Genomic DNA, 18076 nt, shown 5'->3' on the forward strand with positions numbered 1-18076 from the left:
ATGGAGGCTCTTTTATTTATTTGATGAAGAGGAAGTACATGACTTTTGCAGACCTGACAACTGGGACACATTTTATCCTTCAATGAAGGTGAAACAGACTCTGAAAGAAAACCATTGGACACTAACTTGTCAATAAAGACTTGACTATAATGACCAAGACGGGAATGCCAGAGATCTGACTTATTACATTTGGATATACTTAAGACGCTTTTGGAGACATGATCAGACTTGGGCTTCAGGACACTGAAGGCTAAATCTTCATCGAAGACATACATGTTTCCACGTCGCTCTCCTTTAGCGAACATCTCTTTCGTTTGAAGATCCTTGACAAAGACAGAAGTAGGAGTAAATTCCACAGATGAATTGGTAGAGTCAACAAGCTTAGAAACAGAGATAATATTTTTCTTTATATTTGGTGCATGAACAACATCAGATAAAGGAATAGATGACTCAGACAAGGGAATGAGAACATTGCCTATGTTTGAAATAGGGTGGTGAGTCCCATCTCCATATTAGATTTACCAAGATAAGGAGTCAAAGTAGAGAACTTACTTGCATTGCCAGTGACGTGCTGCTGCCCCAAAGTCAACATATCATATTCCATCATCATTCTGTTTTAGATTCAAGTTGGCCATCGTAGATAAGAGAAGATCCTTAGCATCATCACTGACTCGAAATGTACCTACAGTTCCTGAAGCAGCATTTCTATTATTTTGTGTTCTATTCCGATTTTGTGGATTGAACCAGCAGTTGGCTTTGATATGACCACATTTGTTACACTGGTAGCACGTGGGAACATTCCTTGAAAAACTGACATTGGAACTTGGTGTAGGTAGTAACCCATGTCCACCCTGGGTTAGAGTTCCCCTGTCTCTGCCACGTCCTCCTCGTGAACATTCAGTTATTATTCCTGTGGCAAGAACCTCATGCGTAGATGGTTGTCCTGCTGAAGCATCAGACATGCTTTTCAGAGTCATTTCGTACTGAAAGAGTTTGGCACGTAATTCTTCAAAACTGAGTAGTGTAGGTAGGCACAATAAAGACGTCAGAAGAACATGATATTCTGGCCCCAGAGCATTCAGTGTCTGTTGCACCTTTTCTTTGTCTGACACTGGATATCCAACCATGGCTAACTGATCTGTAATGCTTTTGACTTGATTCAAGAATTCAATGATGCTCATTGCCCCTTTCTTTAACATTTGAAATTCGCGTTTGAGAAACAACACTTTGGCCTCCGATATCTGAGAGTAGGTCTTGAGCTAAATTCTCCCACAAAACTTTGGATGTGCAATCATTAGGAATGGAGATCAGTACTTCTTGTGATAACGTGGAAATGATGTATGCGACAAGGGCCTGATCATGCTTCATCCAAGAAACAAATGCAGGATTGCGAACAATATTCGGCAATACCCCATCCTCTTTGGCTTCGGTTGTGATGAATTCTGGAGGCATTGGAGTGGAGCCATCCAAGTGACCTAAAAGGTCTTGACTTCGAATGAAAGGATCTATTTGCCTTTTCCAAGTCAAATACTTGTTTGTAGTTAGCTTTTCCGAAACTAGCTGCCCCAGGAAATTGGAAGAAAGACCCGAATTAGCTGAAATATCCATTTGTAGGCTAATTGACAACCTCCCTTCTTTTTTTTTTTTTGAAAAAACACTAGTGGCAGAAACTTGGTTGTTTTATCATAAACTGACACAGTTGACAGAAATCGGCACAAGGTCACGACGAGAAACGGGAGCTCTATATATATTTATATATATATACCCCCTTTTTAAGTGTATGGAAGATTGACGGAAGATGAATAAGGGATCAAAAGAATAGATTTTAAATGTATCAACAGCAAACAAAAGAATATTTATATGTATCACAGGAAAATAAATGAGACTATCACAGACTAATCAATATCACAGGCAGATCAGTATCACGACAGAAACTAGAAAGAGAGACAGAAACTAGAGATAACAGTAAACAGCCCCAGATCTGACGTGATTTGTTCTTTAGACAGAAGACAGCACGTCAGATCAAACCTGTTCTTTGAACAGAAAGAGGCACCAGAGAAACAGCACCAGATCTGACGTGATCAGAGGCAGCACGTCAGATCTGTCCTTAAAGAAAAAGAAAAAATGGTAATAAGAAGTAGATTAAAAGCAGGAATAAAAGAAACCAGATCTGAAAGGAACCCAGATCTGTCGTGAAACAGAAAATAAGTGGGAATAAAAGAAAGAAAGAATAAAGAATAGAGAAAACCAAAGACGATCTGTTGAAGAAGATGATGTAAGGCTCGACTTGGCTGAAGAATCTGAAACTTGACTTGTTTCGGCTGAAGAGGATGAAGATGACTCAGCTGAAAAGGAAGAATCTGAAAGAGAAGGACTCGGCTGGCTGACGAAGATGGAGGCGTGTTATGACTCGGTTGGCTGAAGGAGGTGGAAGCGTGTTATGCCCAGACCTGCCGCTGCTCTGATACCATGTCAGATTTGCTGCATAAATCAAAGACGTGTGTGTGTGTGTGTGTGTGTGTGTGTGAGAGAGAGAGAGAGAGAGAGAGAGAGAGAGAGAGAGAGAGAGAGAGAGAGAGAGAGAGATTTGCTGTTGTTGGGAATCGGCAGCTCTGTTTTCTCACACAGGCTGCGTTAATACTCTATTAACATTAATAGGGTTACAATAATGTGTACATGGACAAAAGTGCCCCTGTATTAGTAACTTATATTACATTAAAATACAAAACCTGGAACGGATATGGGTCCTTTATTGAATGAATCCATAGCCATTCTAATACTGCTTCCCCCCCCCCCCCCCCCCGCTCCGCCTATGGACATGGAGACATGGCTATGAAGTGTCGGACATGGCAGGCCTTGCAAAACTAGACACTTAGACACAATTATATATATATATATATATATATATATATAGAGAGAGAGAGAGAGAGAGAGAGAGAGCTACTCGCTTGTTAGGTGGTCAAATGAAGGTCACTGCTCAGCGTATTTTTTTGCGCAAAAAGACCTTTAGCGGCGCACTAAAAGCATCGCTAAAGGTCCTGGGACCTTTACTGGCACTTTTAGTGCGCTGCTAAAAGCCGAGCGGGATACACACATCATTTTTGAAAAGCCTTTTTAATGGTCTTTTTGCACAAAAAAGATGCTGAGCATACATCATGTCGCACGATGGACGCTCAGCATGAGTGACCTTCGTTTGAGCACCTAATGTGTAAGTAACTACCAATCACTCTCTCTCTCTCTCTCTCTATATATATATATATATATATAAGGAATCTGGATTGGATTAAAAAACTGTTATTTTTTATATAAAAAAATCAACTTTGAACCCCTCTTTTCCCAAGAAAGAGAAAGGAGAGAGTGCCTCTCTTATCCCCACATTAAGGAGAGGGGAAAAGGAAACGGGTGGTGTAAAATAGCCTCCTTTCCTCCCTCTCATTTTTCCAAAATAAAGGGGCTCTCCTCTCGTTCTCATTAATGAGATGACCCCCTCACTAATGAAAAGTGTACCTACTCATTAATGAAAAAGGAGTGGGATTGCTGTAGGCAACCCCTTTCCTCTTTCTCATTTATCAAAAAATGAGGGAGGGAAGAGAGGGAATCTCCCTCATTAATGAGAGGGCTGCCTCTCTTTAATAAAAAAGAGGTGGTGGTGGTGGTGGTGGGGGGGGGGGGGGGGTTATGGAACCCTCTCTCTCTCTCTCTCTTTGACACGCTATGGATGCGGCATGTCAAAATATACTTCCAAGTGTCGGACACCACACTGAACATGTGTCCAGATTTTGGGACACTTTCATATTAAAAAGTGACGTGTCCGTGTTGGTGTCCAGCTGTGTCTGACACTGATACTTCAGCCTGTTTGAAGTGTCCATGTAACATAGTATTCTGCAAATCTGGCCACACGGTTACCCATAATGCAGAAAAAATTCAAAAATTTATAGAAAGTTCAATATGCCTACCTAATCCCTTACTTCAATCAAATGAAATCCAAACACTCATACCAGGCATCTACTGATGTCAGCACTTATAACATCGTTTCCTAGGTAGGGTTTCAATGACCGATGAATGAAGTCTCCTTCCTCCCTAATGCACAAATTCAATCCTCTTTTGGTCTTGATATGGCTTTGATACCATATCAAAACAAGAAGAGAGGAGAATAGGTAGAAAGCATAAAGGCAAACACACTAGGAAAACTTCATTAGTCAAGAAATGGGTGAATTCAACAATATAGGGGTTGACCCCCCACCCCCACTAACTTCTTATTTACAGACTGGACAAAAATAGACCTTTTTGACTCCTACTCGCTTATTGCGTCTAATTACAAGGATGCCCTTGGAAATACAAGAAACGGGTATGACCCAACACTAGCAATACACTAATATTACATGTTTCAACAGATGTTAGCAATTTAGGACATTGCCAGTGGCCTAGTACACAGGCATATTCTCATGAGTCTGATCTGTTGCTATTTAGATAAGCACTAATGCTGAATATTTGATGATAGGGTAAAGCTCTCATACAGGAGCCAACAGAACCATGTGATTGCCATATGAATGTTTAGGTGCTATAAAATATGCAAGACTGCCATCTTCTACTTGATATGGCATATGATTTCGGGATAAGGTTTCCTTTCAAGAAGTCTGTTTAATGGTTTCAAATTACCGAGGTACTATCTGGAGGGATCAAACTCCTTGTCAAATTATTGATGAATCATGTTCTTAACTCTACAATAAAGTCTCGACATCTTCATCTCATGTGATGATTAAGTGAGCAATATTCATTAATAATATCAATAGGCTATCTGAGATATATGAGCACCATGTAATAATAAAAAGTAGTCTGCTGAGTGGAGCTTGGCCATCAGGTTGGCAAGTAACACCTCATGGGTTGCTAGGTGCTGAAGACCATGGTACACCGAATATGCTACCGTATTTTGGGATCTGAGATACAGATTGCATTCTAAAGTTGATCTGCGAGTCCACGTCTGGTGGTATGCGTACAATCATACCATAACTTTTATTGGTTAATTTCAACACTAACAAATAAAACATTTTGAATTTCAAAACCAGGCAGAATGTGCTTGACTCAGTCCTCATAATGCTAATCACAATCTACACACATTCTTCAGGGCCTAATGAAGATCAAGAGATAGTTATTAAAGCATATGTTGGTTTGGATATTGTTTCTGATAATTACTTATTGCTTTATTATTTTCATATCTCATTTATGCCATTGTAGACATACGTTTTAGCCTAGGGATTCATTTGTTTCCTTTCAGAGTGGACTTAATCATGTTGGCTGGTAAGTATTTATGTCTGCTATGTCCGTCATTTGTCTGTTTTCTTCAGGGGTGATTTTGACAATCGCTTGGTTTAAAAAAATCAATTTCTTTATTGTTTTTATTTTGCTACTCTTTGGAAAAGTCTGAGTTTAATCCTTGAGTGAAACCAATTTCATATAATTTGCTTTGAGCTGGTAGACATGTGAAGTTAAACGTAAGTACTAGTAGCACAGTACCAGTATGATAGGGTGGTTTGAGATTCTAGAATTGTTAGCAGGCTCTATTTGTAGGGGTTCTTAGTTACAAAGTTAACTGTATGAAGAATGTGACTGTGGTGGAGATACACAGTTTTAATTTCTGCATTTTTGAGCATGGTGGATGGAATTGTAAGTTAGATCAGAAAATGCCTTGTGCTGAAGCATCTGCTGAAGGATCATCAACATTAGGTCATCATCCAAAAGGACATACGTTCAAGTTTATTGTAAGAGTCACATCTAGTAGAAATCTAGTCAATTGTAGTGGTTGAAGATTCCCTTTCTAAATTGCGAGCTTGAGCTAAGACAGTTCTGAGGGAATAAGATGTAGGCTTAGATAATGGATTGTAGCATAATTTGGTGATAAGATCTGCACCAATCTTCCTGAAATTTGGAATTCAATGTTCTCTTTCTGTTGATATTTGGGTGTATATTTAGAAATATTCTCTTGTTAACCATTCTGTCTGAAAATTAAAGATGTGGCCATTATCTGTTGAGGGACATCCTATTGGTACCTGTTTTCTAAGGTCGGTTTGCCTTGTACTGCTGGAATATGGAGTCTACTTGATGAATAGATGGATTAAGACCATCTTGTTTTGGACTTTCTTTCTACCTGTTCATTTTATAGCTGCGGGAAACATCAACACAGCATGTGCATTATTATTAGCTGTAACTTGATCCCGTCAGAAATGAATGCTTTAAAATTTAAATCTTCCATTTTGTTAATTTCTCTATCGAATTGATTTGTTAGAAAGTTCAGTGCATTTTGTTGTCACCAATCTGAATTAAGCTGTTCATGGCTCATCCTTCTTAGTTGGAGCATATGGCTGATCTTTCACCAGTCATAGAACTTGTAACGACCCCAACTCATACCTCTTGAAAATGCGGATTTTTTTTTTAAAACCATTGCGGAAATCTTTCTAGCCTTTACGATTTCTATCCCAATTGGATAAAACAACCAACTACAATAGAGCTTACAATTATCATCCATACTAAACCAAACCTTTATTGAAATAATAAATGATAAGTCTAGAGACAATTGCATAAATGAAATATTCAGAGTGCAATAACAACTAAATGAAACAAAAAAGAAATAAAAGAAGAGCCATGCTGTCCATCTGTGATCTGTCTAGCAAGTATGTGACACCCGTGACTTTCCAGAAGCCAATCACTTCGCTGATTACCTGCGGCTGCGAAAAACCACAAATAGAGGGTGTCAGAAATTCGACAAATTCTGCGTATGAATCCTTCTAATGAAATAAATGAGTATAAAGAACACAAATATGATTTCATGTAATAATTCAGAGGAATGCAATTATGCCAATTATATAATTCAATTAAGCATTCAAGCAACAGAGAACAACTTCTAAGCATCTAAGCATCAAAGAACATTTAATCAATAGCAGTGATCACAATTTAAGTAAGCAAGACATTTATCATGCATTAGAAATTAAACATCACGTATTCACCAATATGTAATAATTAAGGGAACAGGTAAAATATACATGTTCTAATGCATCTCAGGAATATGCATGATTTATGTGCAATGCATGATCACTTTATTATCTTTCATTAAAGTTTTTCTTTTTCATATGCATGCCCTATTAAATGCATACAATTTAAGTTTCTCTTTTTAATTACCGTTGCCTGCGGATACACCAAACGGGTAAAAAATTTCGAGGTTAAGTAGGGTTCTTAGGGTAACTTAGCACACAAATTGTATTTTATTACTGGGTTCCAAACTTATCCATCGATTGAATCACCTTCGGAACATTAGACCTCTACATTTAATGTCGAGACATCAGGGACCCTCCACGCCCACAAGTGTCACTTTCTTGGTATACCAAAACAATAGCTCACACCACCTCCAGGTCAAGTGGCGGACTCTCCCTAAAATCGTGACCAGGAGAAAAAACCTCAATATCGGGTTCATGGGTAAAAAGTAAAGTACACAGAGTTTTTGTATTTTCGTGGTCCTCCAAAACCGAATCTTTAAGATCCCCATTCTTTCGATGGGAGATCTCAGAACGTATATTACGCTGTTTTTATTCATTATTTTTTTATTAAGAGTCAATTATTGAGTTTTGCAATTCAGCGTGCAAAAACAAAGGCAAAAGCTTGCATCTACCCCTGCGAGTACCATCACGGGACTTTCGCCCGTGGAAACACATCGAACAGTGCAATACAATGAAATAAAACATGTTTTTTTTTGTGATTGCAATTTCAAATACATAAAGAAGAGCAAACCAATGCTTGAGGCCCACCAAGCCCACGATGATTCATTTCGATCATCGGTGCATGCATATGCCCACAACCATGAGTAACATATTCCAATGCAATATTTTTTGCGCCACACAATGCACATTCATGTAGGACAATTAAAGATGCACATGAAACAATAATAAGTATAGGCATGTGCATGAGTTCATCAATGCATTTTCTTTTGAATATACATATACTATGCATGCTTCCCTTCAAGTGTGCATATTAATGACATGTACATGATCTCAATAAAGTTGCATGTGCATATCTATGCATGTCCTATTCACTTCTGCATATGCTTGACAATGCAAATGCATGTTCATCAAGTGCGTATGTACCTGTCCACGCACGGTTTCACTTTGGAATAACATACACATCAATATACAGCATATGCTAAGGAAATTGCAATATCAGAATTCAGACACCTGCACACTTGCATGTATGTATATTTTTTTTATTTCCTTTTTATTTTTTTTGCACCCAGCCGACCCAGTCGGCTGGGGTTCCGAAAACAGGCCCAGCTGACCTTAGTCAGTTGGGTCGGTCTGGTCAGACCTATGCCTGCATGCCTGCCATGCAGGCTTAGCCAAGTCAGCCCAGCTGACCCTGTCGGTTGGGTCTGACAGCACATGCACAGGCCCAGCCCGGCCCTGTGTGTGCTGTCAAGGCTGGACAGCCACACACATACACAAAAAAAAGATCATTATACAATTTATTATTTTTTTTAAAGGGTTACACCCAGCCGACCCTGTCGGCTGGGGTCCCAAACAGGCCCAGCCGACCAGGATCGGCTGGGTCTGGTCTGGGCAGAATCTGGCCGGGCCTGGCAGTGGACTGCCAGGCCTATCCCAGTCAGGCCCAAGGGCTGGACTGGGTTTGGCCAGTCCCTGCCGGCCCAGGCTAGCTGAGCCAGCCAGTCGAGCATATTGGCTGGGCCTGACAGCCCGTGCACAGGCCCAGCCCGGGCCTGTGTGCGTGCTGTCAGGGCTGGACAAACCATCAATCATAAAAAAATTTAAATCAACCCAGCCCACTGGCATAAACAAGATTTTTTTTCTAATAAAAAAGAAACTACACGTATTAAACAAGACTCCATTACATATACATTTTTCTGAAAAAGAAACATACAACATGATTTCACATATGGTTTCATGCAGTTATTCAGTCCATGGCCTGATTCACCCATAGGAATCGATTCCCACGAAGACTAGGCATTAAACAGATGCATATACATCATTGAAAAAATCTATTTTTAACACAGAAATAAGTATACACAGAAATTTAGTTTTTGGAAAGATGAAAAAAGTAAAAAACACATGCATGGAAAGGGATACATAGATCCTATTTCGTATATCATAGAGTGATCACATAGATCTACTCTTTCACCATGATTTCTGATCATGGTGTAGCATGAGAATCAAATCGGTATTCGATTTCTCACTTATGTCAAAAGAAGAACCCTTTGATAGGAATCAAAAAATAGAGAAAAATCAATGGTGGAAAGGGTGGTTAGACCGTTGGAGAAGAAAGTACTTTTTTTCTCTCCTTTCCTCTCTCTCTCTCTCTCCTCTTTCCCTTTTTCCTCTCTTCTCTCTCTCTCTCTCTTTTCTCTATGTAAAGGATGGAAGAGGGGGTGACCCCCCCCCCCTTTTCTCTAGCTCTCTCTAAGAGGGAGTTCCCAAAAGGTGGAACTCTCCCTCTCTAATTTCTTAATTTTTCGAAATACTACCAAATGTTGACTTTTCCACATTTGGTAGTTTTTCTAACTTTTTAAAGCTTTTAAAACTCTCTTTACGTAAGTATAAGGGCTCTCATAAGGAGTCTCATTCAGGCCTAAACCAAAATTCGGAATTAATATTAATTAATTAATTAATTAATTAAAAATATCTAAAAACTTTCAAAAATATCCAAATTAACCCTAAATGCTTTTTAACTATAATAAAACCCAAATTAAGGCTTTATACTGAATTTAAAGCTGGAAAAATGGATCAAGACCTAGATCCAATCCAGATTTAAGTAGGACTTAAATAGAACCCAAATCCAAAAAAATTAGGATCCTAGGCCTTGGATCCAATCTGATCAAACTCTAGATCCATTCTGACAAACTGCTAAATTTAAAAAAAAAACACGATTTTCGGGCCAACCGAGACTCGAATTCAGAAAAGTAAAATATCCTTGCGCTCACAATTTCAAGACGCATCCAACGATATATTACACGAATATCAAATTCCTAATTTCACTTGAAAATAACCCGAATTTCGCTCGAATGTAAAGGTCAAAATTAAAAATCTTCCTCACGCTTCGTTTGGCTCGCCTTGACCTTGTCGTTGAGACCTGGGTCAAGCCCAGACTCAAAGACTTCAGTCTAAAAATCGAGCCTCAAACGATTTTTCTCCCAGACTTAGCCAAATTTTCGTCAAAATTCTAGAATGACTAAGTACTAAAATGCACGATATTATAGAACTGTTGTGCTTCTTCTCTTTAAAGATGTTGTTGTCTTGTATCATTGTACTTCCCCACCACCCACCCTTGGTGTACATGTGCTTTGTCTTCCTTTGGCCTTTCAGGGAAAATCCATACCATGTACCAATTCAAGAAATATGTTATTCAGTTGGCAAACCAGTCTACACATCCTTACCTTCTTTGGTTGTGTTCATTCTTCCAAAAGTCTTTTAAACGGTCCTGGCCTGATGTTGATGGCGGCACATCCAGAAACTTGTATTAGGGATCTCCAAAGAGTGTAACGCCCCCAAAATCCTGGACTTGCAACTTTTTAGACAAATTTCGAAAGTCTTGTAAACATTCTTTTATCAGAGTTTTAAATAGTAATTCAACGGAAAATTGTATTTTTGAAATAACAAGTCAACTTAGGCGCTTTACTTGCAAAACCTTTCATTTTACACAATGGATTTGAAACTCCGTACATTCAAAACCAAATAGATTAAAAAGAAATGCAGATTTAATAATTTAGAGTTTATAAAAAAGAGAAATTTTCAAGGAAACCCTTATGCAAAATTTCAGAAATGTCCTCAGGAACAAAACATCAAGGAAAAAGTCCCATCTTGATACCATCACGTCATCGTGTCATCGCTTGTAGTATCGTCTTAATCATCACCGATATCCATAAGACGAGTCAGTTTCTTGAAAAATTGGTAGGTGCACAAGTATAACAATTTATGACAAAACTAGCACATGTTTTATTTCATACCATATAAAATTCAAAATATGCAGAAATGAACATACTAATCTTGTTTCTGTATCGTTCCTATATTATCAGATATCTCTGAAGAGTGAGCAGACTGAGCAAAATGTAGAACCCAAATTGATATATAAACGTTGTTCTTTTCGCGGTGTGCAAGTCAGAATAAGTAGAGTGAACATGATAACTTTATTTCGATATTAGCTGTTCTGAGGGTACGCACAAGAGCGAAACGTAGAAACAACTGAAACTGTTCGGGGGTTTGTTATGCTATGTATTTTTTTGATACCCCGAACAGTTAGCTAAATCCGTTCCTAAGGGGACGGTGTTTGACCGAGGGAGGATTCCTCAAAGGCCATTTGTTCAAAGGGATGCATCCATACTTCTGCAGAGGTCAATGAGATCTACCACTTAGGATAATTTTTGGTAGTCCCGTCCCCTAACTCCAATGACTGAAGACGCCGAGTCATTTGCCCGAGGGGTGGTTGTTAACAACTTTTCAGCGGAGTTTTTGTACCATTTCATCCTCTTCCTTGCCGAAAACAAGTGATGAATGAGTATCTCAGGTTTTATTTTAACTGACAACCCATTCTACATGCTTTGGTCTTTCAAACCAAATCGAGCATCCTACCCGTGAAGGCGATGATCACCATTTATGTGATTTCAACAACGTGCCTTTTGCACGCTTCGAGGTTACCATAAACCTCTTATTCAATCATCGTAGTACTAACATGCCGTGCATGCCTGATAGTACCGCTACAATGAGAGGGGTATAGGTTTCTCAGAAAGAAACCCCAGCTCAATTGTTTCGTGAAAGAAACAGTGTAACTATTTTAGTTTAATTTGTCATGCTCTAGTCTTTCAAACCAAGCTGAGCATCTTTTTTGTGAAGGCGAATCATCACCATTATGTGATTTCAACAATGTGCGTTTTGCACGCTTCTAGGTTACCATAAACCTCTCATCCAATTATCGTAGTACTAATATGTTGTGAATGTCTGATAGTACCACTACGATGAGAGGGGTATAGGTTTCTCAGAAAGAAACCTCAACTCAATTATTTCGTGAAAGAAACGGTGTAACAATTTTAGTTTAGTTTGACATGAATTGGTCTTTCAAACCATTTTATATCATCGTGCACTTTTCACGATACGAGCTCGCCACAAATCTCTCATCTAGTTATCGTAGTATTAAACATGCAACGTATGTCTTGCAATACCGTTTACGATAAAAGGGGTATGGGTTTTTTAGAAGAAACCCCAACCAAACACATTTTCATGCTGCCATCCAGAGTTATACGGATGATGTCGAGTATTAAACCGAAGTTAAAACATTTTCTCCTATCATGCTGTTTTAGGAAAAACTTAGTTGCAATTTGGCAACCTTTTAGTGTACAAAATTTGCTTTGCAAAACTACGCATTTAGAAAGTTGGATTCTCGCAAAGAATCTATTTTCTTTAAAACTCTAGCATCCATGCGCAAACCCATGTCTTTTGAAAAAGAGCGAGTGGGGAACAAGTAGGATAGGATACACTCTTGCGTGTCCTACGAGGTTGCGTTTATATAAGAATAATACATATATTACATTGCAAGCTTTTGCACATTACAGCGCGACGATAATATATAAGTGCGTAAGCAGTGCACGAGGTACGAAACCGTACTTCGGCTAAATAAATGCATGAACAATGCACGAGGTACGAAACTGCACTTCGACTAAATAAATGCTTAAGCAGTGCACGAGGTACGAAATTGTACCTCGATTAAATAAACGCATAAGCAGGTAGCTTGTGCACTAAAGCACGGTGGCAAAATAAATGACATAAAGGAAAGAGGACACGGATCACAAAACTGAATCCTTGAATTAAATGCGTAAGCAGCCTGTACATGTGATAGCACAATGGCAAAGTAAATGACATAAAAGAAAGATGACAAGGATCACAAAACTGCATCCTTGAATTAAATGCGTAATGTTTATATATACATGTATATAATATATATATATATATATATTGTTTAATTCATAAGTTTTAAGATTTGTCATTTATTATTCATTGTGCAACTTTTTCCTTTGAGAATATTGGCTTTACTGACGTTTTCAGACGTAGGTGATAAGCGACTCGTGTCTCGGTGCACGCGTGTAGTTCGTTGCGCCGATGGGGTGCGCGTACTACGTAAACGATGCAAAGGAACTCATTTTAAATCCTGCGTTTGGTAACATGTTCGTGTCGCAAGGGCCCGAGGTTAGCCGAGCTCGGTTGCCTGGCCCAGATAGTGAACGGAAGGGTAGGGGCCATGCCCCTGCCTACATCCTGAAAAAAAAAGGGGGGACAAGGGCTGCGCCCCTGCCGGCCGGCTAAAAAAGAAAAGGGGGCAGGGGCGGCGCCCTGCCCAAAAGCCAAAAATAAAAGAAAGGGGGTAGGGGCTGCGCCCCTGCTTGCCAGCCTGAAACAAAGAAAGAAAACAGGGGGCAGGGGCGCACCCCTGTCCACCGGCCAGAAAAGGGAGGGCAGGGTGCACCCCTGTCTGCTGGGCTGACAGAAAGAGGGGCTGCACCCCTACCTATCGGTCCTATGGAAAAGAGGAAGGGGGCAGGGGCTCCGCCCCTGCCCGCCGGCTAGCCTGAACAAGGATGGGGCAGGGGCCGCGCCCCTACCCACCGACCTGACAGCACAGAGAGTGGGGTGGGCTTGGCTAGCCCCAACTCAAACCAAGAGAGGGGTGGGGTGGGGTGGGCTCGGCAGCCAGGCCGAGCCTGGCCCCAACCCCGAGAGAGAGAGAGAGAGAGAGAGAGAGAGAGAGAGAGAGAGAGAGAGAGAGAGAGCACCCCTCTTTGGTTAAAAATAAGCAGGGAGGGGCGGCGCCCCTCCCCCGCCGAAATGAGAGGCAGGGAGGGGGCGGTGCCCCTCCCATGTGATATGAAAGAGACAGAGAGGGGGGGGGGTGACGCTGCGCCCATCCCCTGTTAACGAGAGAGGGAGTAAGGAAGGGGGCGACGCCCCTCCCCTGCCGAAACAGGGAGACAGGGCGCGCCCCTCCCCTGTTGAAAAGAGAGCTTAGGGAGGAGGCAGCACCCCCTTCCCTGAAATGAGAGGACCAAGAGAGACGGGGAGAAGAGAGAGGGAGCTGGGAACTCACCTGAGTGGGGGGAGGTCGCCGAGAGGGTGAGCGAGGACGAGAGGGGGGGAGCTCGGGGTCGGGAAGAGAGAGTGTAACAAGGGGAGAGAGACAGTGGGGAGAGAGAGAGAGAGAGAGCGTCGGGGGTCTCCTTTGCGTAAAAGGAGAACCCCTCTCCCCTGTTTAAACAGGGGGGGGGGGGGGGGCAGGTCGGGTCCGGGTTGGATCCAACTTGGATCAGAAACTTCTTTTTTGTTTACAACGGGTTTTACACTGGCTCCTCATCAGACTCTCTTCCTTCTATTGTTTAATGAATATTTTACTATTTCTCAAAAAAGAAAAAAATTCCACAAAACGTAACTCCAGAATAAGTTGGACACTTGGAAGGGTAAAGTTAAACTTGGGAAAGCTAGTTGATGTTTTATATTGGCATGAGCATATCTTTGGAGTTTTGTGGACAGTTTTCTCATATTAATCTCTCAACTCTGTGATGGTGGGTATTTGCTTTTGTTGTAATTTAAATGTCAAAGTCCATATAAAATAATTTGCGAATGTCAAAGTCCATATAAAATAATTTGCGGAAGCATTATTCGCCATAACGCATTTTGTATGTTTCCAGGCAGAAAATATTTGCGGAATCAGTGCTGAGACGATTGGAGGAGAAGTGATTGCTATTCTGGGTATAAATTGTTCTATTTCCTATTGCTTTTTCTTCATGCAGTTTCAGGCAATTGTCTTAATTTCCTTCCACTACTGTTGGTTTTGTATCACCACATTAAACTTATAAACAGGATCAAATGAATGAACTGAGTTGCGTGGGCATGGGAACAATAGTTACTCGTAAGCAGTGTCATGGCGACCTGATTGTCAAATTAAACTGGCAACCATAGGTTCAAGTCATATCGACTCAAGTGGACCTGATAGATGTGTTCAGCATAGTTAAAATGCTAGGAATCAACTTTTGGATCATGTTTTTTTAATGCAAAATCATGGTTTTTTGAGTGGTGAAAATTTAGTCCATTTTGTGCTGTTGAATTTTGAAGCCTTATATAGAAACCTACTTACATGTCATAACCGGATGATCTGAGAGCTGCTTTATATTAAACCAACCATGTATCACATCTGTAAGGTTGGATTCATCAACCCCGCCCCCCTCCTAGTGGATTTCTGGTGATTTTTTTAAAAACTTTAACCCATAGATGTGTTCAGCATGATTGATTTATATGATTTACTATAAATCGACACTTGGATCATGCATTTTGGATGAAAAAAATGTATTTGAAGCTTTGAAAATTTATGAAAATTGTAGGCTGTTGATTTTTGAAACCTTATAAAAACCTATCAATGTATCTGAATCAAATGTTTCAAGAAGTGATTCCTATAAAAACAAACATATAGACCACATTTGCATGGTCTGACAATGAACCCTTTTGAAGAGTTGTTAAAGGCTTTTGGGGCGCTATACAAGCACCAATAAAGGCTGTTTATGCATAGGACTGCATCCATTTGCGTCAGGCATAAAAAGTGGTAGGCAGCTACCACTTACTATATATATACAGAGAGAGAGGTCTGTACTAAACCCATTTGGTGTTAAATCAGAGCTAAATCATGTTGACTGTCCATCGCCTGCATTGATGGACGGTCAGCATGTAAAAAAATTATAAAAAACCCTTTGCTGGCTTTTTTAGTGTGCCATTTAAGACGATTTTGGTGCACTAAAAACGACAGTAAAGGACCCATACTGTGCAAGGAAAGGTCTTTTTGTGCAAAAATCATGTTTTTGACATGATTTTTATTTTTTTTGCATGCTGACCGTCCATCGATGTGCGAGATGGATGGTCAGCATGCTTTAGCTCAATTTTTTTTGATATTTTGAAAGAAAAATTTAGAAAAACATTTTTTGTGGTTAAAACTCTGTTTTGTCATTTTGGGGCATAAACACTCATTTGGTTTGGTATTCCAAATAGCGTATCTTTGCGTTCTTGACTAGGTCTCATGTTTTTTGCTTCTTTTTTAAGATAATATCATTTTCTTTAAGTTTAGTTTTTAGCGAATATCGCTTCTTTCTTGGGTCTCGAATTTAGGGTTTTGCATTAGGCATATTCTTAAATATTTGGCTTAGAGCCACTTGTTGGAGACATTTTATGTCATTTAGTAATTAGAAAAATATCATTCTTTTTCATTTCTTACTCTCCTCTTCATTTTCCTCTGGTTCCCCTTCACAGTGGTGGTGGCAACGGTGGCAACCAACAAACGGTGGCCAGCTGGGCAGAAGCCCCAATGGAGGTGGAATGCCCGGCTGGTGGGGACGGCCTCAGCAGGCAGGGGACCCTGATGGGAGGGGTTTGGGTCGGATAGGAGTGGCAGCCGATGGAAAGGGGGCCCGATGGTGGTTGGGTGCCGTCGGCTGGGTGTAAGCCCCGATGATGGGGCTTGGCTGACAGCAGGTGGCCGACAGCCAACCTGATTGTGGTGGGTGGGGTGGTGGTCTGGCGAACACAGAGGGTCGATCTCGTTAACAGAGAAGAGAGATTTGAGAGAGAGAACTTAGAAAGAAATGAGAGAATAATAAAACTTGGGGTAGAAAGGGAGAGATTAAAGAGAGAGACAAAAGAGAGGAAATGTCGGTGAAAGGAGAGAGAGAGAATAGGATAAGAGAGAGGGAGAGTGTTGGCAAGAGGAGAGAGAAAAAGAGAGAGTGAACAGAGAGGTTGAGAGGAGGAAGTGAAGACAAAGAGGAAGAAATGGTGATGGTGATCAAGACAATCAGATACTACTTGTAGATCCAAGTTTTTGATTGACACCAACCCGAACCTACTGTGCACTAGTCTACTAGGTAATAAAAGAGGTGCAGCGCCCCCACTCCCCCCCCCCCCTGCATATTTTGAATTCAGAATTCAGTTTGTGCTTGGTTCAATTACAATCTACCATGTGAACTTTCATGTGGACAGAGCATTTGCATTGACCTATTATTAAGAATCAACACTTGAATCATATTTGTTATGAATTTCTGCCCGTTGATATTTGAGCCCTAAAAAACTATGTGCCATCAACAGACATGACAGATCAAAGAAGATGAAAATCTCGAAGCACACAAAAGTTGCACACATGGTGCACGATAGAATTATTCCAATCTAATGTGCTTAAATTATTTGAAAGAGGCCTACAATTGTCTCATGATTTAGAGATACTTATCGGATTGATACATTGAAAAGATTACTTTTAATAATATAATTGCATAAGAATAGGATTACAAGGAATGAGTTACGGGATCAACTGGGGCCTCCACTTGTTTGGTAGGAGCAGTTAGTGCACCTCATCATGCGTTGGGACGCTGCAAGTTCAAAACCCAATGTTATGTTTTATAACTGGTGGGGGTCTGCCTAATCCCAGCTTGCATATAAAAAAAAAGAAGGAAAAGAGTTACAGGATTCCAATCAGCCGGCATATCATGCCACTCTCTAGATTGCCGCAGCACAGCTAGCTTGGCCAGGGATTTAGCAACACTGTTATAACACCTACTAACATACACAATGCTACATCTGTCAAATGGAAGTAAAAGCTCTGCAACTTGAGAAGGTATCACATTAATTTGGCCTCTTCCCTCAAGATGATGATTCACCAAAGACACTAAGGCCTTGTTTGGGAGCCGATGTCAAGAGGGATACTGGTGTGGAGATGGGATGAGAGCGGAGTTCACAACATCCTCGGAAGGATTTTGTTGAACTCCACACTTCACAAGCAAAGCGTCCCAATTTTGCCAATGGAGCCCCCTCTCCCAACTATGCCAACACAATCAGCAAAGATGGAGATCTGGAAAATCCCTCTCCGCTTCCAACACCAGATCCCAAACAGAACCTCAATCATTCCTGTAAGATTCCATCACAATACCAGATGACTTGAACTTGGCTCACTAATTAAATGACCAAGCTCAAGCCAAGCACAGAATTCACTTGAAGGCTCTTGCAAA

The 18076-nt window shown here is 40.5% G+C and overlaps 1 protein-coding gene across 2 annotated transcripts in view; it reads left to right on the forward strand.

Annotated features, from left to right (window-relative positions):
* Positions 1-14928, forward strand: part of GPAT9 (glycerol-3-phosphate acyltransferase 9) — a 44612-nt gene extending 29684 nt beyond the window's left edge. Inside the window, exons 13-14 of one of the 2 annotated variants that reach the window (XM_090016115.1) lie at positions 14726-14786; positions 14898-14928. In XM_090016115.1, coding sequence (XP_089872241.1) covers positions 14726-14774 — 49 coding nt within the window. In that variant the 3' untranslated portion in view covers positions 14775-14786; positions 14898-14928. Of the gene's footprint in view, positions 1-14725 lie in introns of both variants that reach the window. The other variant, XM_090016114.1, reaches the window with a different exon arrangement.
* Positions 14929-18076: the final 3148 nt, after the last annotated feature.

Source organism: Nuphar pumila, chromosome 8, assembly GCF_984573655.1.
Source record: "Nuphar pumila chromosome 8, dmNupPumi1.hap1.1, whole genome shotgun sequence".
NCBI classification, from domain to species: domain Eukaryota; kingdom Viridiplantae; phylum Streptophyta; class Magnoliopsida; order Nymphaeales; family Nymphaeaceae; genus Nuphar; species Nuphar pumila.